Source organism: Acanthochromis polyacanthus, chromosome 10 (assembly GCF_021347895.1).
Source record: "Acanthochromis polyacanthus isolate Apoly-LR-REF ecotype Palm Island chromosome 10, KAUST_Apoly_ChrSc, whole genome shotgun sequence".
NCBI classification, from domain to species: Eukaryota; Metazoa; Chordata; class Actinopteri; family Pomacentridae; genus Acanthochromis; species Acanthochromis polyacanthus.
In genome coordinates, this window is record NC_067122.1 from 3668428 (window position 1) to 3693090 (window position 24663).

Below are 24663 nucleotides of genomic sequence, written 5' to 3' on the forward strand. Positions count from 1 at the left end.
CTTGACTTTGCATCTTGATTTTTAAGAAAACAGGTGCCCACGGTTTAAGGTTTGTTCTTTTTTACGTCTCATTTCAGTGGAGTTGTTTCAGATTGCTTAGATTTACACACAAAAAAATGGATTTTCTTTGTAAATTTAAACCTGCAGACGCTACCCAGAGCTCAGAAATCCCATCGTCGAAGCTTAAATCAGAAGAAAAACTGGTTAAAAGTGGAGCGTTAGTTGGTCGAATGCCAGTTTTTCACACTAATAATAACAGAATTTGCAGAAACAAACAGAAAAATCCTTAAACCTGGACTCTAGAGTTTCAAATAAGTTAAAGTTTGTTTGTTTGTGCTTCATGTAGACCTCAGACTACATTCATATCATGAAAATGAAGCTTAAACATCAAATTTTAAGTTGTTTTTACACCTTGATTTGGAAAAAAGCAGGTTCCAAAGTTGAGATTTCTTCTTTTTACATCATTTCAGTGGAGTCACTTCATATTGTTTAGATTTACACACAAAATAATGGATTTTATGTTAATTTGTGCCTGCAGATGCTACTCAGGGCTCAGAAATCCCACAGTGGAAGCTTAACCCTCAAGCGACCGAGTGGGTTCATTTATGACCCCAGCCGTATAATTATATTTGCCGTTTTTATATCTTTTATCTGAAAAATGTTTCCTACTATGAATTTGTCATTCTACTTGTCCTACAGCTGCTCATAGTTTTTTGTAGAGATCGGCCAACTGGTGTGACAAGAATAATGGAAACTTGTCTGGGGTCACTTATGACCCCAGAAAGATGTATAGGTTTTTCACTATTGTAGGCCTTAGTTTTATTTATTTATTTCTACCTCTAATTGCTATATTTCAGTGTGTTGCAGTGCACTATTAGCCTAGCCACGCTAGACAACCCACGGTAACGAATTTAATTCTCTGCCAGGGTGGGTCTAGTTACCCTCCATAAGGCTCGAGGCTGGATTCTCCTAAAACTGGCCGGACCAATCACCATGAAGTGTAGAGTCAGAAGGCGGGCGTCACGAAGTGACGACAGAGGCGCGACGATTCTGACAGAAACAACCGTCGCACAATAAACAGTTATCTTTCGACTCGGCTTTGGCCACAGCCCTTAAAGATTTGAAGCTAAAATTCAACTTGAAAGATAAACAAAGGACGGCACTGAAGTGTTTCATCGAGAAGAAAGACGTATTTGGACTTATGCCGACGGGATATGGCAAATCCTTAATATACCAGTTAGCTCCGCGGCTCCGCTGGTTGGGAAGCTAATGGGACTTAGCCACAATCCGCCGGCGCTCTAGGAACTACGTCAGCCTATTCGTTGCGTTGATTGGTTGTATACCTACCTAATTGCTGCAGAGTGATTTGATAGACAACCTTTTAGCCCGCCTCCCTCCCTGTCGAGCTTCCCTAGACCCTTGTGCCGTCAGAAACATGGGTGTAGCGTGGCTAGGCTAGTGCACTATAGCTGGCAGACCTACATTTTTAGCCACAGCTGCCCTGGGGCAGACTGACTGGCTGCCAATCCACTCCTACAACCCCTCTGACCACCACCAACATTACACAACAAAACACATTCATACACCAGTGGAAGTGGCAGCACTGGAGCTAAGGTGGGTAAAGTGTCTGCATTGGACGAACGGCTCTGCCTCCTGAGCCACAGCCGCCCCTAATCTAAATACTTCTCTGCATGTTACATCGCACACACGCAGACAAGATGTTTGTGTAGATTTTGTTTTTATGTACTTTTGATTTACTATTTGAGGAAACAAAAGGAAAAGTTTAAAAAAAGTGGCAGACAAAAGCGTGTCTAAATAAATGTTATTGTGTTCTTTACAATGCATCATATTGTTCACATGGTTTTACTTTAGCTCTGAGTTCAAAAATGATTAAAATCCATGAATAATAAAGAAAGGTATTTTTAGAATATCCATCTTAAAATGCAGTGGAGTGGAATAGGTAAGAAAGCACAAAAAGAGGCACTAAAGTAGACGTATTTCCTGTGTAAAATATAGTGGGGTCGTAAATGAGCCCAGTCGGGTCATTTTAGTCGCTAAAATAGCTTGGTCGCTTGAGGGTAAATTTGCAGGAAAACTGGTTAAAAGTCGAGTTGTGGTCAAAACAATCCTCAGTAGCGTCAGTTGGTGGGATGGCAGAAGATTTTACGTCGAGTTTAGACTTCGATTTGAGAAAAAAAAAAGTTCTAAAGTTTAAGATTTTCTCCTTCGTGTGTTGTTTTGTCGTCTCTTTTGTGTTGTTGGATTTTCTGCTCACCCGTGAAAGCTGAACAGGAAACGTCGTCTGCGTTTGCTCACATGAAGGTGAGATCTCAGCCTTAAACTCGCTCGTACCCGTCACTGTTCCACCTGGAGTTGTGACTTTCAGTGCTGCAAGCTGGATGAGAGGCAGCCAGAGCTAGCGGCCGGACGCTAGCGGCCAGAGCTAGCGGCCGATTAGCCGTCCTCCTCCTGATGAAGCCTCTGACTGGATGTCCTCAGAGCTCAGACCTTCAGATATCATTACCAGCTTAATACAGTCGACCAAACAGGTTCAGAGAGAGGTTCTAACGACAAACATCCCATACGTCTCTGTGGTTGTTTCGTCTCCCTTGTGGTTGTTTTGTGTCTCTGTAGTTGTTTAGTGTCCTTTGTTTTGCATGCTTTCATAGTTGCTTTCTGTTGTTTGTGTCTGTGGTTGTTTTGTGGTCTTTGTGATAATTTTGTGTCTCTTTGTAGTTGTTTTTGTATTTGTGGTGTGTTGTGTATTTGTGGTTGTGTTGTGTATTTGGGTTGTTTTGTGTCTCTTTGTCATCGTCTTGCGTGTCTTTGCAGCTGTTTTCAGCCTTTCATGTCATTCTGTGTCTTACTTTGCGATGATACGTTTTATTGAACTTGCTGTCAGTATCTCTTTGCTTCCTACACTTCTAAACATGTTGTTTTTCTCGGGCCCTCTGGGGTCCTCAGCGCTCGGGCCCCCGGTCCAGCTGTGGACTGTGAGGTGACGAGCCAAAGCAGAGACAAAGAGGGGAGGATGAAGCTGCACCTCTTTCCCCTCCAAGCTCTTCCCTCCGGGTGCATTTCACCTTTGTTGGAGGTGAGTGAGGAGGAAAAACACCTCGACGGCGCCACAAATAGACGCCAGCAGCACTAATTCTTAATTCCCTCCCTCAGCGCTACAGAGCTTTATCTCAGCAGGAACACAAGACACACACGTATTTCTAGACGCCGAGGGCTCGGGAGCAGATGTGACGCCCACACTTAATTTTCAGCCCCGGTTAATGAACGTGGGGGATTATGCTTCTATTATGGAGCAATTAGGCAAAAATCTAAATCAAACTGGAGAAGCTGCAATCATATCCACTCCATGACTGATAAAACACTGAGGGAAAACGGCAAACATCTGGAGCTAACTTCATAGCTAACCAAGTTCCATCAGACAGAATCCAGAACAATCTGCAGACTGATCGCCGTCCAAACATCTGAAAACCTACAGCCCCTAACAGGCTAACAAGCTAGCAGGCTAACAATGTAGCACGCTAAGAATCTAACACGCTAAGAAGCTAACATGCTAAGAATCTAACAAGCTAACAGACTAACAGTCTAACACGCTAAGAAGCTAACACACTAACAATCTAATACGCTAAGAAGCTAACAGACTAACAATCTAACACGCTAAGAAGCTAACAGACTAACAATCTAACACGCTAAGAAGCTAACAGACTAACAATCTAACACAATAAGAAGCTAACAGACTAACAATCTAACACGCTAAGAAGCTAACAGACTAACAATCTAACACGATAAGAAGCTAACAGACTAACAATCTAACAAATTAACAGATTAACAAGATAATATGCTAACAAGCTAAAACTCAATAACAAGCTAACTGACTAGCAATCTAACAGGGCAACAAGCTAACTGACTAACAAGCTAATATGCTAGCAATCTAACAATCATTAATAAGCTAACTGACTAACAATCTAATAAGCTAAAGCTAATGGAATACCAAGCTAACAGGCTAGTGGAATAAAACGCTAACAGGCTAGTGGAATAACCCGCTAACAGGCTAGTGGAATAACCCGCTAACAGGCTAGTGGAATACCAAGCTAACAGGCTAGTGGAATACCAAGCTAACAGGCTCATGGAATACCAAGCTAACCGGCTAGTGGAATGCCAAGCTAACAGGCTAGTGGAATAACCCGCTAACAGGCTAGTGGAATAACCCACTAACAGGCTAGTGGAATACCAAGATAATAGGCTCATGGAATACCAAGCTAACCGGCTAGTGGAATACCAAGCTAACCGGCTAGTGGAATACCAAGATAACAGGCTAGTGGAATAACCCGTTTACAGGCTAATGGAATAACAAATCAGCAGAATAGAAAGCTAGCAGTGTGTGTGTGTGTGTTTGTGTGTGTCTGTGTGTGTGTCGGCATCAGTCCACCTACAGATGGTCGGACTCTCGCTCGTCTGTCACACTCTGATTGGCTGCTTCACTGCTGCTGGAAGCTTCTGCACTGAACCTGACAGACATTTCACAGGACGACACACACACTAACAACACACACTAATAACACACACACACACACTAAACACACACACACACTAATAAACATAGTAACGACACACATTAATAGCACATACTAAACTGACACACTAACAACACACATTAATGTTATTATTGTGTGTTTAGTGTGTGTGTGTTATTAGTGTTTGATATTAACTAAACACACACAAAACACACTAATAACACACACACACACTCTAGTAACACACACACTAAACACACACACTAACATTAAACACATACATGTATACACACACAGCATCACGGGCTACATACGTTTGTTTACATTTTAGCTCATTCAGACTTCCTGGTGACATCACACAGGTCATGACAGACGGCCAGCTGTGATTGGCTGAGCCACACCATGCAGTGAGTGTTGATACAGAGGCCCTCGAGGCCCCTGGGGACCCGACACCTCTGACCTGCACTTTACAAAGATCAGGAAGTTACGGATCAGAGCGACGAGGTGCAACCTGCTGAGAGTTTACCATCACTGTGAGGACACCAAGCAGCCGCTGAAGGAGAAAGGAAGGATCAGACATCAGGAGGGACACGGATCAGCCTTAAAATCACCCAAATCAGCCTTAAAATCACACAAATTCACCTTAAAATCACATAAATTCACCATAAAACCACATAAATTAGCATTGAAATCACACAAATCAGCCTTAAAATCACATAAATTAGCCTTAAAATCACGCAAACCAGTCTAAAGTCCCACAAATTAACCATAAAATCACACAAATTAACCATAATATCACAAATGAGCATTAAAATCACAAAAATTAACCATAAAATCACATAAATTAACCATAAAACCACATAAATTAGCTTTGAAATCACATAAATTAGCCTTGAAATCACACAAATCAGTCTAAAGTCCCACAAATTAACCATAAAATCACACAAATTGACCATAAAATCACATAAATTATAATTAGTCTCAGATTTTAACAAAATTGTGCCTGGGATTTTTTTAAAATCGATTTCTCTACCAATCAATGCACCCTGTTTTTTAAACCAAACTTCTTCACATTTCTTGTCAGTTTCTGACATTTTACTAAAATTTGTGTCAAAATTTTACCACACTGCCTCAGATTTCCCTCAGATTTTTACCAAAATGTGTCTCAGATTTTACTAAGATTTGACATCATATTTTTTTTATTGCCAAACTGCTTCACATTTCGTACCAGTTTCTCTCAGATTTAACAAGAATTTGCCAATCTGTGCATGAGATTTTTACCAGTTTGTCTCAGATTTAACAAAAATTCCCAATCTGTGCATGAGATTTTTACCGGTTTGTCTCACATCACATTTCATACGAGAAGTCCAGATTAAAAGTGGAATAAATGAACTTCCTGTTCGTATCTTCTGTTTTTCCCTTCAGATTTATACCAATTAGTCTCAGATTTTACAAAGATTTCTCTCAGATTTTTATCAATCTGTGCATCATACTGCTACTAAACTGCTTCCAATTTGTATTTATTTTTTTGCTAATTTCTCTCAGATTTTCCTAAAACGTGCCTGAGATTTTGCTTGACTTATCAGAAAACATCACCAGGCTGTCGGTTAACGCTGCGGTTTCTCGGCCGTACATGTTTGACCACGTTTTTTCTTTTTCTTTTTCTTTGCTGCTGGTTTCCGTCCGACCTCCTCCAGCTGCTCGTCTTCGTCCAATTAAAAGCTGCCGAAACACAAAAGCTCTGAAGTGACGTCGATCGGCCGAACTACTGTATCACCGCTGTGGCTGTTTGGCCTCGTCGCTCCGCATCCCCCCTTTCTTTACATTTTTAAGTGCCCCTTTCACATAAAGAGGCGAGATTAAAAGAGAAATTTGCAGTTATTTCCGGTTAATATCGTCCCGTTGTTGGGCTCTAATGAGAGGAGTCGCCCCCTTCACTTTCAAGAGGGCTTAGCAGCAGTTAGCTGGCTGCGGGCCGCCGGACGATAATCACACTTTAACTCAGCCTCACAATGACTCGCACCACTTAATTCCTCCTTTCAGAGCCGGCGATAAAGCGCCAGAGGCAAAATTAATAGATGCTAATGGCCGCCTTCAATCAAAGCCGAGCGGGATCCAGAGCTGCCAGGAAGGCCCATTAATTAACATGTGGAGGGGAGGCCGACATACTGAGGCAGGATGGAGCTCGGCGGTTCACACGGGCCTCTGCAGGGCGGCTCATTCAGGGCCGAGGCAGGGGGCCTTTGTGGGGCTTCCAGGGCCACAATTAGAGGCTCCTGAATGGGCTGGCATTTGTCCTCCAGGTCCCAAAGCTGCGGAGGAAGAGCCGAGTCCAGGCGGCGAGGGTTGACGTCCGGACGGAGGCTGACGAGGACACGAAGCCACTTCAAGCATTTCACTTCAAGAAGAACTTTTATTTGGTACGAGTCAGTGAGACAGAACCAGGACGGTTTGTTTAGAAGTGAAACTCTACAATTATTGGCAGCTTACCACAAAGGGACATAAAACTACGACACATAGGCACAAAAATGATCACAAAGACGATTAAAAAGACACTAAAAACAACCACAAAGACACGAAACGATCAACAGCTACTAAAAATAACCACAAAGACACTAAAAACAACCACAAAGACAAGAAACGATCAACAGCTACTAAAAATCACCACAAAGACACTAAAAACAATCACAAAGACACGAAAAACAACCACAAAAAGACACAAAATGACCACAACGAAGCACCAAATTACCATAAAAACAGTCAAAACAACCACAGAGAGACACAAACAATCATAATATACTAAAAATGATCACAAACAGACTCAAAATGAACAAAAACACACTAAAAACACTCGAAAGTGACACAAAATTAGGAAAAACAAAAAACAATCAGAGGACCAAAATGACCATTAAAACACTAAAAATAACCTAAAAAGAGACAAAAATACACTAAAAAACCACAAAAAGGCACTAAATGACCATAAAAAAATTAAAAACAACCATAAAGACCAAAAAATGACCACTAAAACACTAAAAATAACCCTAAAAAATGACCAAAAAATCAAAAATTCACTAAAAAAACCAACCACAAAAGGCACAAAATGACCACAAAGAAGCACCAAATTACCATAAAAACAGTCAAAAACCACAGACGACACGAAACAATCATAATATACTAAAAATAACACAAACAGACTCAAAATGAACAAAAACACACTAAAACACCCGAAAGTGACACAAAATTAGGGAAAAAATCACTAAAAAAGAGGCCCAAAATGACCATTAAAACACTAAAATAACCTTAAAAGAGACAAAAAAAAATCAGAAATACACTAAAAACAAAAACAGAAAGGCACTAAATGACCAAAAAAACATTAAAAACAACCATAAAGACCAAAAAAATGACCACTAAAACACTAAAAATAACCCTAAAAAGAGACAAAAAATCAATACACTAAAAACAACCACAGAAAGGCACTAAATGACCCCAAAAAAACATTAAAAAGACCCATAAAGACACAAAATGACCAAAAAAACACTAGAAACAACTACAAGGAGACACGAAATGAACCAAAAGTCGCTAAAACAACCACAGACAGTAAAAACAATTGCAATGAAACTCAAAAGCTACAAAAACAAACAAAAAACACAATAGAATGACCAAAAAGACAAAAAAAATGACCACAAAGTGACACGAAATGATCAGAAAGACTTCTGACCTTTTCCTTGTGTGACAGTTCCAACCTGTGTGGACGTCAGCAGCTACAGCGGATAATTAACAGAAATTAAAATCTGTTTCATACAAATTCCAGAGGAGAAATTGTTTTGTAGCTTCCATCTACAAATAACTGAAGTCACAAGTTTAGAAGAGCAGTAGTTTTTTATAACAAACAAAAGACACGAAAAACAACCACAAAGTCACTAAAAGGACGACAAGATACGACACAAAACAATGAAAATCTGATTCTAATTCACCACAAAATATAGAAAACAACCACAGAGACACAAAAGGAGTTAAAAAGCATGAAGTTTTCAAACCAGGACAGAAGTTTGAGACACGAATGATGACAGTTAGAGACTGAACAAGCAACTAGTGACTTCAAAATGAGTAAAGAGACAACAAAGAAGACACAACTAACGGACACAAAACAACCACAAAAACGACCACAAAGAGAGACAAAATAACCACAGAGACACAAAACGACCGCAGAGACACAAAACGACCACAAAGACACACAAAACGACCGCAAAGACACACAAAACGACCGCAAAGACACACAAACACAAAGACAAAAAACGACACACAAAGAGACACCAAACGACCAAAGAGACACAAAACCTCCACAAAGAGAGCAACACAACCACAGAGACACAAAACCACCACAAAGAAATCTCCCAGAGACGTCCTGATCTTTGTTTGGAAGCTTTTTTAAATTATTATTTTTTAGCTTTTTAAAAGAACAAACCTGCGCTGTCTGATTCCGTGTTTGTTGTGTAATAACTGCTGATTATCATCTTATTAATGACCTCATCCTCGTCCTCTTCATCCCTGTCACTCATCATCATCCTCACCTCTCACCCTCCTCCCCCAGCCACAAAATGGCTGTGGGAGCGGCCCTCTGTGCGCATGCTCAGCGCACCTCTGGCAGGGAGGGCAGGGCAGGTATGTGCGGGCAGCGCGCGGACCGACACACACCGACGGTGCAGCATGAGGCGGCAGGACGCACGAGGAGACACCGACTGACAGCAGCCCGCAGCCCCGCCGCAGACCGGAGGACCGGAGGACCGGAGCCTCTCCGGGAGTTTTTACCCGCAGCAGCGGCGCCGCCCCGGACAGGTGAGAGGAGTCCAGCCGCTGCCAGGTGCACTGATTGGGATTGCGCGCGTCCGTTACGCACCGGCGGGAGACTATGGGAACACTGGGAGCCTGAGCCGCCCCAGTCCGACACCGCATCTCCACCGAGTTCCGTCCGCAGCTCCGACCATGTTCCAGCACGGCAGCGGCAAGAAGTGCTTCACCATCGAGTCTCTGGTCGGGAAGGAGGCGAGCGGCTCCGGGGACGAGCCCATCCGGCCCACGGCGCTGCGCTTCCCGGAGTCCCTGCACCCTTCAGCCGCCGTTGCAGCAGCAGCAGCAGCCGCCGGGGTGTTCGGCTTCCAGGGCGGCAGCGGCCGGACTCTGTTCTCCGCGGGGCCCGACATGGTGCTGCAGGAGCCCGGGACGCACACGCAGGGCCCCGGCGGGCTGCCGCTGCACCCGCTGCAGATCCCTCCGCAGAGCTTCTTCAGCCCGCAGCACCGGGACGCGCTGAGCTTCTACCCCTGGGTGCTGCGGAGCCGCTACCTGGGACACCGCTTCACAGGTGAGGGACGTCAGAGGATTTAGTTCCGTTTATTCACAGGGTTTTCAGGAGCTGTTTTCGTTTTTTACTGCTTTATTTTTCACACACGTCTAAGAAAAGAAAGAAGCATAAAATTAATTTCTCTAAAATCATCGAATTAATTCAGTTTTACCAGAGTTTTAATAGTTTTTAATTCTCCGTCCGCTTCACACACATTTAACGGAAAATCTGTTATTTCTCCCAATAAATCCGATTTTCTTCAGTTGTTTTTCTAAAAAAAATTCTTATTTTCTGACCTCTCAGCTGAAAAACAAAGAAGCAGGAAAACATTTACTCGTTTAAAAATCACACTTCTCTTTATCTTCCTCATATTTCTGCCTCCTGTTCTTTCGTGTTTCTGTGTTTTTTGTTTAGTTTTGTCCCATTTCGTGCAGACGGAGCCGCTTCAGCTGCTTCCACTGACTTTATTCCTGCAGAATCTGAACTTCACACACGTTTATAGAAGATTAAATGCGTCGCTGCAACATCAGAGCAGGAAAACACGATTTCTTACACAAAAAGCTCCATTTCCTCCGTTTATATGCAGTTTATTTGTAATAACTCGGCATGAAACGTTTTGTTTCTCTTTTCCTTCTGCTAATATTCTCATTTTTAACGCATTTACACGCGGATCTAACTGTTTGTTTTCAGCTTTATTTGATTTTTTGCAGAATTTTAGTCTCTGACATATTTTAAACAGTAATTTGATGTATTCAGCTGCAGTTATTTTAATTTTCAGATGTTTTTTTCTCCAGTTTGAGAGCTCGTTTCTTTTTCCTTCTTTTCTTTGCAATTGTTTTTAAACAGCTGAATCTGGGACATTTTAAACTAGAAATCATATTTTTCCACCTATTAAAATGCTCTTATTTCATATTTTCTCTCTGCTTTGAGACTTTTGCAGCTTTTTTTCCTCCCTGCTGTGAAAAAGCAGAAAACTTTGCTGCTGTTTTTTCCTTCAGTCTGATCGAGTTTCTCTGACATGTTCTTCTAATTAAATTAATTATTATCAATAATCCTGCAGCTACGACACTAAACTAAGATTATTGAAATGTTTCAGAGATTTCTGAGGTTTTCTTGCTAAAAACAAAAAAGTAAAGAAACGAAACATTCATTTAAACGTGTCAAACAAAACGAAATTATTATTATTATTGTTATTATTATTATTATTATTATCACTGTTTATGGTTCATTTAATTTTTAAGCTATTTTTAAATTTTCTGTCTGAAAACCTGCAGATTTTTTTCCTTCTTTGCTTCTTTTTCAAACTAAATCTGCGGTTTTTGTGTCGCAGCAGCAGAAAGTCGCTCTGAGCTGATTTCAGCGCCGATACCGATTATTGATTGATTGATTGATTGATTGCTGGTTTGATCAATGGTCAGAAAAAGAAAACATTCAGTTCATTTACAGAAAAATCAATTAAAGAATCTGTGACTTTAAAAAAAATCTCTTTTTTGGTCCAGATTAGAAACTTAAAAATGAGAAATTAAAATATTTAAAGATGTAGGACATTTAAAGAAATGTCACATGTAGCCTGGAATAATAATAATAATAATAATAAAACCATGAGGAACAGAATCCTTCACAAAATTGCTAATAATAATATTAAACACAAACAGAGCTCTAATCAGACCCAATCTAATAATTTTGGGGGAAAATAGAAAAAAGAAACAGCAGTAAACAATCTACAGATTAGATGGTATTTAGGAAACTATTGGCTTTTTTTTTTAAATGAACTAAATATAATTATTTAAATCAGTGTGTTGTTGGTAAAAAATAAAACAACATGAAATAGAGGCCAAACAGACAAAAAGCACATACTTATAAAGTTTATTAGCATAAACTAAAACAAGCTGAAAGGCTTTAAAAAATTAAAGTTGTGATAAATTTGATTTAGGGTTTTAAAATGAAAAAGAAAGAAGTGAGAATTATTTCCTGACAGACAAATAAATGAATAAATATAATAAAACCAACTACATTTATGGACTTTATTACATTAATATTACTGTGAGGAAAACGACACAATGTGACTGAACGTTTTGGGGAAAAAGGAAAAAATTAAACTCAATTAATAATTAATATATATAATGTAGTAATTAATATGATGTGTAATAATACAACTAACAAAATGCAAAAAAGAGAGAAGCAGTTTGGAAAATAAATTAATAAAATTATAAATTAATTCTTCATGTCGATAGAAATAATTAGAATAATAAAAGAAAAAAAACTAAAATTAATAAATTAATGCAAAGAAAAAATCTAAATAAAACTCTTCAGATATATATTTTTTTAATTTAAATCTCCACGCTTCAACATGAAGCTGCAAAACCTGCACAGATGTTCAGATCAGACAGATGTTTCCACAGCTGTAGCTCTGTCCAATCACAGCGTGTTTTTAATTCTGTCCAATCACAGCCTTTTTAATTCTGTCCAATCACAGCGATGTGTTTTTAATTCTGTCCAATCACAGCGATGTGTTTTTAATTCCGTCCAATCACAGCGATGTGTTTTTAATTCCGTCCAATCACAGCGATGTGTTTTTAATTCCGTCCAATCACAGCGATGTGTTTTTAATTCCGTCCAATCACAGCGTTTTTAATTCCGTCCAATCACAGCGATGTGTTTTTAATTCCGTCCAATCACAGCGTTTTTAATTCCGTCCAATCACAGCGATGTGTTTTTAATTCCGTCCAATCACAGCGATGTGTTTTTAATTCCGTCCAATCACAGCGATGTGTTTTTAATTCCGTCCAATCACAGCGTTTTTAATTCCGTCCAATCACAGCGATGTGTTTTTAATTCCGTCCAATCACAGCGTTTTTAATTCCGTCCAATCACAGCGATGTGTTTTTAATTCCGTCCAATCACAGCGTTTTTAATTCCGTCCAATCACAGCGATGTGTTTTTAATTCCGTCCAATCACAGCGATGTGTTTTTAATTCCGTCCAATCACAGCGATGTGTTTTTAATTCCGTCCAATCACAGCGATGTGTTTTTAATTCCGTCCAATCACAGCGATGTGTTTTTAATTCCGTCCAATCACAGCGTTTTTAATTCCATCCAGAGAAACTTTGCTGCTTCTCTTTGATAAACGTCTCTAAACTGGGGGTTTTGACACAAAAGCATTTGTGAAAACTGTAAAAAAAAAAGATTCCAGTGGTCTACAAATTTTTGGAACTTGTCTGCTTCTGAGATCAGACTGTCTAAATGTTATACTTTGATAAGATGAGCTAGAAAACAGACGATAAATTTGATGCCTGGCCGATGTTTCTAAGATATTTATTGACTTAGTTTTATTATATATTTACATGCATATATATGAATCATAAAGAATACTTCTGTCTGACGAGGATTAAACAAAACACGTCTCATGACTTCGTGGAACTAAATGTTTTAGAAAAATACAAACTGAAACGTCAGCAGTTCTTCAGGACCTGGAGCTCCTTGGTTTGTCTCTAAAGGCTTCAGGATCGTCTCTGAACATTTCAACAGTCAGCAGAGATGGGTTCTGTTTTCCCTCATTCATGTTCTCCTGTGTCCTGCTGAAATCTCTGCTGGTGCTCATGGCTTCCAGCTCCACAGTTCAGTGTATTTTCAGTGACGTTGTGGTCTGTGGTTGCAGTCTGGAGCCCAGCAGCTCAGATCCTTTAGTTCCTCCTGTGATCTGAGATGTGGTCCAGTAGAGGCTCTGGTGGTCTAAAGTCTGGTCTGATGCTGATGATCTGTATCCTGGTCCTCATCCTGCTCATCATCTGAGTCTAGAAGGATTCTGGAGGATCAGGACCAGGTGGTTCTTCTCCATGAGGTACAGAGCTGATAGAGTTCAGGAAGTCATCGACCTACGGCGTTACGTTGGAACTGATTACTTGGGGAGGGTCCTTGGTTTAACTTATGGCATTTTGTCATTACGTCAAAACTGGTTATGTGGAACTAGTTGACGAGTGGGGCGGATGAATGCGTCGTCGCACGCGGCTATTAGATGGTTTTGTTTCCATTCTCCAGCTGTACACCACTTTGGATTTTTGTCCTTCATTGTGTCTCACAGGAATCAGTCAGACTCTTCTTATGCTTGGAAGAAAAGGAAAGTCGTCTCCATGGAAGTGAAATTAGACAGAATAAAACACTTGGAACAGGGTGAAACACCGACGATCATCAGCCGGTCGTTGGTGTTCATGAAGAACTGTTCCATGTCGTGATGCACTGATGGCTTTGTTAACATTTTCGTTGCATTTCCGACTTCTGGCAAAAATCGTTGCAAATCGAACGTCCGGCGTCAGTCGAGGACCTCTGTAGTGTTATTAGTCTGAACTAATCTGAAGTAACTTTGGCAAAATGATCTTAATAATCACAGTAACAACATACAGGAGGTCCTCAGTCTATGACGACATCGACCTACGCCGTTTGGTCAGAACTGGTTACGTGGAACTAGTTGATGAGCAGAGCGGATGAATACCTCATTAGAAGACGGCTTTGTTTCCGTTCTCTGGTTGTACCCCATCCTGGATTGTGCTGCATTCACTGACTTTTTTCCCTTCATTGTAGCTCACAGGCGTCAATCAGACTCTTCTGATGCTTCGAGGAAAAGTAAAGCCGTCTCCATGGAATGGAAACGAGACATAAAGAGACGCTCTGAACCGGGTGAAACACCGATACTGTGATGCACCTAATGGCTTTGTTTACGTTTTTTTCTAACTTACGGCAAAAATCGACTTCCTGTAGGAACGGAACTGTAACATAAGTTGAGGACCTCCTGTATTTGGATACTGTACTGTCCATTTTTTCTTTTACAACTGGGGGAACCAAACTAAAAAGCGATCACTGCAGGGATCTGTTGGTTCTCTCTAAATCATTGGACCTGCAGAAGGTTTTCTTTTTCTGTGGAGCCGCTGAAGATCAGCTCCACGTCTTCCAATCATGTTTGCCCCAAGTCTTGGCCTGATCCCTGTTTTACGTCCAAAATAAAGACGCTAAAGATGCCTTTTTCACAAGGTTACCTCACCACGGATAGAACAGAGGTTTTCTGTTTATCTCTGGTTCCTTCAGGTAGAAAATATGAGACAGTTTGATGAAAGTATCTGACTAAAGCTGCTCCATACGACTCAGATCAGTGTAACGGAGTGTATAACATGTTTAAAGAGTTCTATCAGAAGATTAGCATAGATGTTCTACAGAAATGTTCAGAGATTAGATTTAGAGAATCACTCATTACTTCCTGTAGAATTTCAACATTTGCCTCCTCACTGTATCTGTCATTTTTCATGGTTTGGGGTCTTTTTTTGGGGTTGTTTTGAGTTCCTCTGAGGTGCTTGTTTTGGTAATTTGGGAATTTTTTTGTGGTTGTTTTACAACTTTTTTGTGTTGGTTTCTGGTGGTTTTGTGTCTGTTGTCATCCTGTCATGTCTCTTTGTGGTGTTTTTGTGTTTTTCTTGGTTTTGGGTCTGTTTTGGCAGTTTTTTTAGTTTCTTGTGGTGATTTTGTGTCTTTTTTTGTCACATGTCAGTTTTCAGTAAATTTGTCTGTCTTTAGTAGTTTTTTTAGTGTTTTTTTTGCATCTTTTTATGTTTTTCTCTGGTGGTTTTGTGTCTGTTGTTGTTTTGTTTTGTCTCTTCGTGGTATTTTTGCGTCGTTTTCCGTGGTTCAGGGTCTTTTTGCAGTTGCTTGTGAGTTTCTTTGTCATGTTGTATCTCTTTGCAGTGATTTTATGTCTCTTTCAGTCCTTTAATAGTCACTTCTTGGTATCTTCATCGGGTGATCTTGCAGTGTTATATTTCAGTTGTGTCTCTCTTTAGCCGTGTTGTCTCGTTGCGGTGCTTTTGCGTTGCTTTGCAGTTGTTGAACTAAAAGGACCAGACAGATTGTCATCTCACACACACAGTCCACAAATTTCTGATGTATTAACATAAAAAAAAACGAAAAAGAAAAAAATCTTAAGTTTTCTGCAGCTGCTGCAGAATCGGTAAAAACATCAAAATCTTTTCAAAATTAGTTCTGTTGCTCCCGTTTGTTTGTTGCTGCTGTTGTGGTTTTTGTTGCTACTGTTGTATTTTTTTTGCTACTTTTGTAGTTTTTGTTGCTTCTGTTGTAGTTTTTGTTGCTGCTGATGTTGTTTTTGATGGGTTTTTTTTGCTGTTTTTGTTGCTACTGTTGTAGTTTTTGTTGCTACTCTTGTTGTTTTAGATGTTTTTGTTGCTGCTGTTGTAGTTTTTGTTGCTACTCTTGTTGTTTTAGATGTTTTTGTTGCTGCTGTTGTAGTTTTTGATGTTTTTGTTGCTGCTGTTGTAGTTTTTGTTGCTGCTGTTGTAGTTTTTGTTGCTGCTGTTGTAATTGTTGTTGCTGCTATTATAGTTTTTGTTGCTGCTGTTGTAGTTTTTGTTGCTACTCTTGTTGTTTTAGATGTTTTTGTTGCTGCTGTTGTAGTTTTTGTTGCTACTCTTGTTGTTTTAGATGTTTTTGTTGCTGCTGTTGTAGTTTTTGATGTTTTTGTTGCTGCTGTTGTAGTTTTTGTTGCTGCTGTTGTAGTTTTTGTTGCTGCTGTTGTAGTTTTTGTTGCTGCTGTTGTAATTGTTGTTGCTGCTATTATAGTTTTTGTTGCTGCTGTTGTAGTTTTTGTTGCTGCTGTTGTAGTTTTTGTTGCTGCTGTTGTAGTTTTTGTTGATGCTGTTGTAGTTTTTGTTGATGCTGTTGTAGTTTTTGTTGCTGTGGTTGTTGCTGCCAGGAGTGTGAGGGTTTATTTGAAGCCTTCCAGCTGCAGACTTGTTGCCATCAGCTGCTTCCAGCTTCAGCAGGTCTTTGCAGGAGAAACAGGAGAGCAGCTCTGATCTGGTTGCAGCTTTCAGACTTTCTGTTCCTTTATTACTGAATGTTTTTTGTACGAGCTCTGAGGCTCCATAATCGACTGTTTACGCTGTTTCCTGATCCGTTTATAAACCAAACTGATGTAGTTTCTTGGCTCTGCTCTCTGGACGGATCTAAACTTTAACCACATTTGACACAGCATCCTCTGATATGACAGAAAGTCTGCTGATCCAGTTCAGGCTGCAGAAAATGACCAAAATGTTGCTAAAATCAACCAGAACGAGAAGAAAAAAAGACCAAGCACATACTTTAAATGACTGAAACGAAATGGAAAATGACACAAATTTATATTAAAACTACCACAAGGCAATGAAAATGAGAAAAAAATACACTTTAAATGATGGAAGCAACGTGAAAAATGATTAAATTAATGTTAAAATCAACCACAAGGAAGTAAAAATGACTAGAAATATGTTTGAAATATGCAAAACAAGACAGGAAATAACCAAACGACGCTAAAATCAACCAGAAGGAGAAGAAACAGACCAAACACACACTTTAAATGACTTAAAAAAAACTTTGATCAACATCTTGAATAAACAGAAATCTGATTTTGTGTCGTCTGAAGAAAACAACCTAAATTTTTTCACAGTTTCAACAGAAGGACGAAGCGACTGAAGATGTTTTATGAAACTTTACTCATGAAATCAGTTAAATTCTGCAGACAAACAAGCATTTTGTCACATTTACACTCGTTTTCCTCGAGTTCCGAGTCTTTTCTTCGCCTCCAGAACTCGCCGTTGTTCCCTTAAAGCATCATTTGACACTCAACAGAGATATTTGCAAGCCGAGACGGCCTTGGGTTTGCATATGAATGTCGCTGTAGAGAAGCTAACGCTGGCTAAAAGCGTGAGAACGTGTCGACATTTAACTGCCGCCATTGTCCTGCTCGCCCGATCGGAAACCGCGATTTTGCGTAGCGCGTGTCGGCAGCGGCGTTTCCTTTCAGCGCGTTAAAAAGAACTCAAGCTCGCATTTGTTTTTATGTAAAATATACATTTAAAAAATTCTTTTAATAAACGGTCAGAAAGCCAAAGCTGCGAGTCGGTTTGGAGGGACCAGAAACGACGTCGGGTTTCTTAACCGCTCGCCGTCTGACAAACAAATGAGCTTTTTGGTGAAAAGTCGATATGGAAATGTTGGGCTTCAGACACGGATCGGATTTAACCTCAGGTGAAGTTCAGAAGTTGGAGGTTTAAACCCCTAAATATTCATGCACAACAAGGAAAGCATCCAATATTCATCATTTAGAAGATTAAACCTGCAAATATTTGCCATTTTCACGACTAATAGCTACAGTTTTACTGAAGTTTGTGACGCTGAAGTCGGACGTTTAGTCGTTTAAACTGTTGAACTGGATTCAGTTTTACCTCGATGGTTAAAAGTAAAAAGTCAGGAAAATGTGAAAAAGGAGTCAGACACAGTGCTCATGACCAAAAGAAGACACAAAGTAAACGAAATGCTATTGAAAAAGCCACCAATGACCAAAATGACACGAAAAACAACCGCAAGGAGTTAAAAATGACCAAAAAGATGCAAAAAAACATCCAAAGGAAGACACAAAATGACCCACAAAGCCCTCAAAATGAGCAAAACAAGATGCAAAATGACAAAAAAAAGTTGCACAAAATGTCCAAAGACACAAAATGACCAAAGCAATTTTTTTTTTTAAAAATTGAGAAGTCAAAGAATGTAATCCTTACAGCATGTAAATGAGGGTATCATCGACACTGATGTTGGGCTGATATGCAAACTGTAAGGGCTCCGTCTGAGTGGACACACTAGTCCTGATGTAGGAGAGGACAAGTCTCTAAATGTCTTCCTGATGTGAGGTGATCGTTGGTGCTGGTCTGTAGTCGTTGTCGTTTGGGTGCTTTTCCACCAGCACCTACTCTGCTCGACTCCACTCAGTTTGTGAGGTTTTCCATCAGGATGTGGTATCAGGTACTATTTTAGTTCCTACTTGGCCAGTTTTCCAAGCTAGCTGAGTGAAGCCGATAATGTGACGTCTACAGAGGGCAGGCCACGATTGGACAGGAACGTGACGACGCACGACAGCGACTTCCTTAACGAAAACCAAACCTGCCATTTTTAAAAAAGAACTGACACAGCGACGGTGCGGATTGCTCTTCACGGAACTTGAACTCCACAATGCGGTGGTACTCAACTGTCATGGAAAACGACCTAAACCGAGTTGAGTCGAGCCGAGTAGGTGCTAGTGAATATGCGCCTTTTGGGAGAAGGACCAGGCAAGATGTTTCCAAAGCCCTGGGACAAGTTCTGTAGACACAAGCTCAGATTGAAAAGGTGTGTTCAGGCCACTACACTTTTGGCCGTCCCAGACCAAGATAATGGTGACAGAATCATGGGTGATATCTTTGGTTTGGCTCCAAATCTGTGGTCCTACGTCGTGCTGTGAGACAGGTTCAAGGACGGCCGTTGTCATGGTCTTGCGACCAAAGACAAGCTGCCATAAATTTCAGACAGTGACCTACATCCACTAACTAAACCAATAGAAATGCAGTATAAAGTGACCTACTGATCTGACACTAAACAGATGATTTGAGGCGACAAAATGCATCAAAACAAGTATGTGGGTTTAACAAAGAAGAAAGCCTAGTAGAGTTGTGGGTGGCAGAAGCCTTTTTTGACGTGTCCTTCAGCTCATACCGCCAACCAGACCAAAAGGAAGAAGCATTTCTTTCCGAGCCGACCACGAGCATATTTCTCCTCCCTGTCCCTTTTTTGGGGGGATTTCTCTCTTGTCTCTCTCAGTTTATGCTTCGGTTGTTAGTTTTCATGGATGGACGTCTCTCGCTTATGACGTTTCATTCTTGTGCGTTCATGTCGACTCGCGTACATCGTAGGCTGACATTCAGGCTGCGTCTTCATCGTGTCCGAGATTCTTAGATTCATGTCGGAACGGCGTAGCAAGCTGTAAAGTTTAAAGGATTGGCTTTGAGGAACACAAACAAGTCATCAATTCTCGTGGAAATACGAGCCAGATTGTGTGACTTTTGTGCGTCTGTGTAAGAATGTGTGTATTTGCATGTAGAGTCTGTGAATCACAGAGAATCAGTTGGTCTGTTAACAGTCGGTGTGCGAGTCTGCGGTCGCACAACAGCAGCATGCAAATGACAAAAGGAAAGTGTATTTGTTCGATTAACCAGAACACACACAGACAGACACACACACACACAGACACACTAAACAAACATACATTTAGATTTTCCTTTTTCCACAAGTCCTCATTTTGTTGGGTAATGATAATATACATGTCCTGATATGTCAAGAAACCGAGTGCACTAAACACTTTTTCATCAAATTTTGTGTATCTTACTGTCTGTTTCATTCATTTTGTGTATACTTTTTGTCTGTTTTCATAATTTTGTGTATCTTTTTGTCTGTTTTCATTAGTAATTGTGTGTCTTTTTGTTTATTTTCATTAAGTTTGTGTATCTTTTTATTTATTTTCATTCATTTTGTGTATCTTTTAATTGTTTACATTAATTTTGTGTATCTTTTTGTCTGTTTTCATAAATTTTGTGTATCTTTTTGTCCCGTTTTCGTTAGTATTGTGTATCTTTTATTTGTTTTCATTAATCTTGTGTTACTTTTTGTCTGATTTTACTCGTTTTCTGTCCATTTGTGTTCATTTTGTGTCTCTTTCTGCAGTTTTAATGTTTTATTAGTGATTTAGTGTCTGTGCTGATTTTGTGTCTCTTTTTTCTTGTTTTAATCTTTCTTGTTTATGTTTATTCTGTCTGTCTTTGTCACCATTTTGTGTCTCCTGCTGTTTGTTTTGAGCAATTTCGTGTCTCTTTGTTGATGTTTTCTAAAAATTTTCTATCAGTCTTGTGTCTTTTTTTCTTGTTTTGTGTCTGTCTCTGGTCTTTTTGTGCATCTTTGTCGCCATTTTGTGTCTCTTGCAGTGTGTTTTCAGTAATATTGTGTCTCTGTTGTGTTTTCATTTGCTCTGTGTGTTTGTTTGTGCGTCTTTGTTGTTGTTTTGTGTCTCTTGGTGTTTTTTTCATTAGTTTTGCAGCTTTTTTGTTCATTTTGTGTCTCTTTCCATCTGTTTTTAATGTTTGTCTGGTCTTTTGTGGATCTTTGGCAGTGTTTTTTTGTGTTTGTTTTCAGTCATATTTGTTTTTTTTGTTGTTGTTTATTCTTGATTTTCATTAGTTTTGTTCTTTTTTCCTGTTTGGTGTCTGTTTCTGGTCTGCTCTATATTTTGCTGGTGTTACGTCTGTTTGTGTTCATTTTGTGCAGTTTTGTGTGTCTTTTTTTGTACGTCTTTCTGTCAGTTCTGATGTCTTTCTGTGCGTCTTTGTCATCATTTCGTGTCTGTGTTTTTTTTTAAATAATTTTGTGTCTATTTACAGTTGCTTTATCTGTTTTCATTATTTTTTGTTTGTTTTCATCCATTTGTAACTTTTTTTCGGTCATTTTGTGAGTCTTTGTGGTCATTTTACACTTCTTCTCTTCATTTTGTGTCTGTTTTTCATGTACTCGTGTCTCTTTCTGGTCTGTGTCGGTGTTTTGTGCCTCTGCTGTTGTCTTTTCTTGGTTTCATTAGTTTTGTGCTTCTCTTTCCTGTTTTGTGTCTGTTTCTGGTCTGCTTTGTCTTTCACTGGCATTCCATCTATTTGTGTTCATTTTGTGTCTTTTTTTTCTTAGTGTGGTTTGGTTTTTGTGTCTCTTTCAATCAGTTCTAATGTGTTTTGCAGTTTTTGGGTTCATATTTTTGTTGGTTTCTGTCTGGTTTGTGTGTCTGTCTGGTCTTTGTCACTGTTTTTGTGTTAATTCTGTGTAATTTTAATGCATCTTTGTGGGTCTTATTTGCTTCTTCTTTATGTTTTTGTGTCTTCGTGGTCACTCTGCATCTATTTTTTTTTCTTGATTTACATTTCTTTATAGTTGCTCTGATTCTCTTTGTGGGTTTTTTTTGTGTCTCTCTTTGCAGCTATTGTGCATTCCGTTGGTCCTTTTGTGTGTCTAAGTAATGATTTAACATTTTTTTTTTGTGTTTGCTTTGGAACAGCACCTGTAGTCTGAGTGTTCCAGACTGGTTTCCTTGGATTTAGCCTGTCAGGCGTCAGTCATTCTGGTTCTGAGCCTGCAGGCAGCGCCGAGGGCAAAAAGCTGCATTTATATCAACAAAAAGATTTTATTTTTTCTCCCAGTCTGTTAAAATATCGACGTTGGACAATTTCATACCAGAAAGACAGAGTTTGAACACCACAAATGCAATAAATAACCAATCAGTTCTAAACTATTAAATCAATTCATGAGTTTGAGTAACTTTTCATTTAATGCCATTGGAGACAATCTTTTAATTATTCTAGACAAGTTTAGGTTGTAGACACAACAAGGTGTTTGTTAGCTGGACTTTCAGAAAACACCGATCCACATTTATCACAATTTTCTGTCATTTTGGGCTCATTTTAAGTTATCTTGAAAACATTTTGGTTCTTTCTTTGTCAAAGGTAGAACTATTTTAGTCTAGTTTTAGTCATTGTAGACAATCTTTTAGTTGTTCTGGACAAGTTTTGGTTTGTGGACAAAAGACGTGAGCTATCTTGGACTGTGCATATGAGCAACGTGATTTTAAACAGCTTTTTGAGTCATTTTGAACTAATTTTAAGTCATTTTTGACAAAGGTATTATTACTCTGCCAAGTGACGATCAGCATATGTTTATCTGTGAACGTGTGAATCCTTCTGTCTGCCTGAAACAATACTCAAAAATAGACTAACGGATTTGGATAACATTTTCAGGGAAGGTCAGAAATGGCACAATGACCAAGTGATGAGATTTTGGCATTGATGCAGCTTACAGTCTGGATCCAAGACTTTGTTAAGGATTTCCCATTGCGAGATATAGCTGCTGGCATGGCGTCACTGTAACCACGACGTGAACATTGTGTCAGTTACCTGCTGACGATCACATGATTGTGATGCCACGGCAAATTCGGCGAATGATGAAACTGTGGAGGTGTTGCTGACTGCCATCAATTACGCATTTTTTTGTTAAATATTTGATCTGTCGGAAGGTTACGTCAACTGACCAGCCTTGGCAGAGTTACTGCACTCTGAGTGGTTTCGAGTAGTTTAGTATCTTATCCAATATGTGGAAAAAAATGTCATAGTTTAGTATGTTGTCCAAAATATGACAAAAACATCATAGTTTAGTATGTTGTCCATAAAACGGAAAAAAAAAACGTGTCAAAGTTTCGTATGTCGTCCAAAATGTGACAAAAACGTCATTTTTTAGAAAGTCGTCCAAAATTTTGACAAAAATGTCAGTTTAGTAAGTCGTACAAAATGTGACAAAATGTGATAGTTTAGGGCGCCTGTATAGCTCAATGGGTTAAACGGGTGAACTACATATAGTAGCTGGTCTCTATCACAGCGGCCCAGGTTCGATTCCCACTTGTGGCCCTTCGCTGTATGTCTTTTGCCACTCTTCACCCCTGTTTCCTGTCACTTTCTCACTTAGCCTGTCAAATAAAGCTGGAAACGGCCCACAAATAAATTTAAAAAAGTCATCGTTTAGTATGTCGTCCAAAATGTGACACAAATGTTACAGTTTAGGGCGCCTGTATAGCTCAATGAGTCAAACGGGTGAACTACAAATAGTAGCTGCTCTCCGTCACAGCAGCCAGGGTTCGATTCCCGCTCACGGCTCTTTGCTTCACGTCTTTCACTCTCTCACTTAGCATGTCAATTAAAGCTGGCAAAGGCCCAAAAATAAATTTTAAAAAAACGTCACAGTTTAGTATGTCGTCCAAAATGTGATAGAAACATTGTAGTTTAGTAAGTCGTCCATAATACGGAAAAAAAATGTCATAGTTTAGTATGTCGTCCAAAATGTGGAAGAAAATGTGATCGTTTAGTACGTCGTCCAAAGTACGACAAAAATGTCACAGTTTAGTATTTTGACAAAAATGTCATAGTTTAGTATGTCGTCTAAATTGTCACAAAAACATCATAGTTTAGCATGTCGTCCAAAATGTGGAAAAAATGTCTTAGTTTAGTATGTCATCTTAAATATGGAAAAAAAAGGTACGCAAGTAGAATAGAATCAAATAGAATAACTTTATTGTTTGTTCCAAGTCAAACAGAAACTCATGTTTTATCACAGACATGAGACAAAAATTCAAAATCTCACTGAAACATTTAAAACACTTGCACAATAAACACACAGTACGATCAATAACGACAAATTAAACACGCAAAATGGCTCAACTGCTTGAGAGGGTGATTCATCAACAAGATTGCGCCACACACGTCGGCTCGATTCCAGCTTGTGGGCCTTCACTGCAGGTTGTCTTCTTACTTACCTTTTGAATCAAACCAACAACAAGGCCTAAAAAACATCTTGGAAAAAAACGTCAGAGTTTAGTATGTCGTCCAAAATATGGCGAAAAAAACATCAGACTTTAGTATGTCGTCCAAACTATGGAAAAAAAAATGTCATAGTTTAGTATGTCGTCCAAAATATGGAGAAAAATGCCATAGTTTAGTGTGTCGTCCAAAATGTGATAAAAACGTTGTAGTTTAGTATGTCGTCCAAAATATGGAAAATATGTCATAGTTTAGTAAGTCGTCCAAAATGTGACAAAAATGTCATAGTTTAGTATGTCGTCCAAAATGTGACAAAAATGTCATAGTTTGTATGTCGTCCAAAATGTGAAAAAACATCATAGTTTAGTATGTCGTCCAAAATGTGACAAAAACATCATAGTTTAGTATGTCGTCCAAAATGTGACAAAAACATCATAGTTTAGTATGTCGTCCAAAATGTGACAAAAACATCATAGTTTAGTATGTCGTCCAAAATGTGACAAAAACGTCATAGTTTAGTATGTCGTCCAAAATGTGATAAAAACGTTGTAGT

General features: G+C 39.4%; 1 protein-coding gene across 1 annotated transcript in view; it reads left to right on the forward strand.

The window, feature by feature from the left end:
• Window positions 1-9281: 9281 nt before the first annotated feature.
• emx3 (empty spiracles homeobox 3) overlaps window positions 9282-24663 on the forward strand; it is a 36623-nt gene continuing 21241 nt past the window's right edge. The window contains exon 1 of the mRNA XM_051954832.1: window positions 9282-9891. Coding sequence (XP_051810792.1) covers window positions 9513-9891 — 379 coding nt within the window. The 5' untranslated portion in view covers window positions 9282-9512. The remainder of the gene's footprint in view (window positions 9892-24663) is intronic.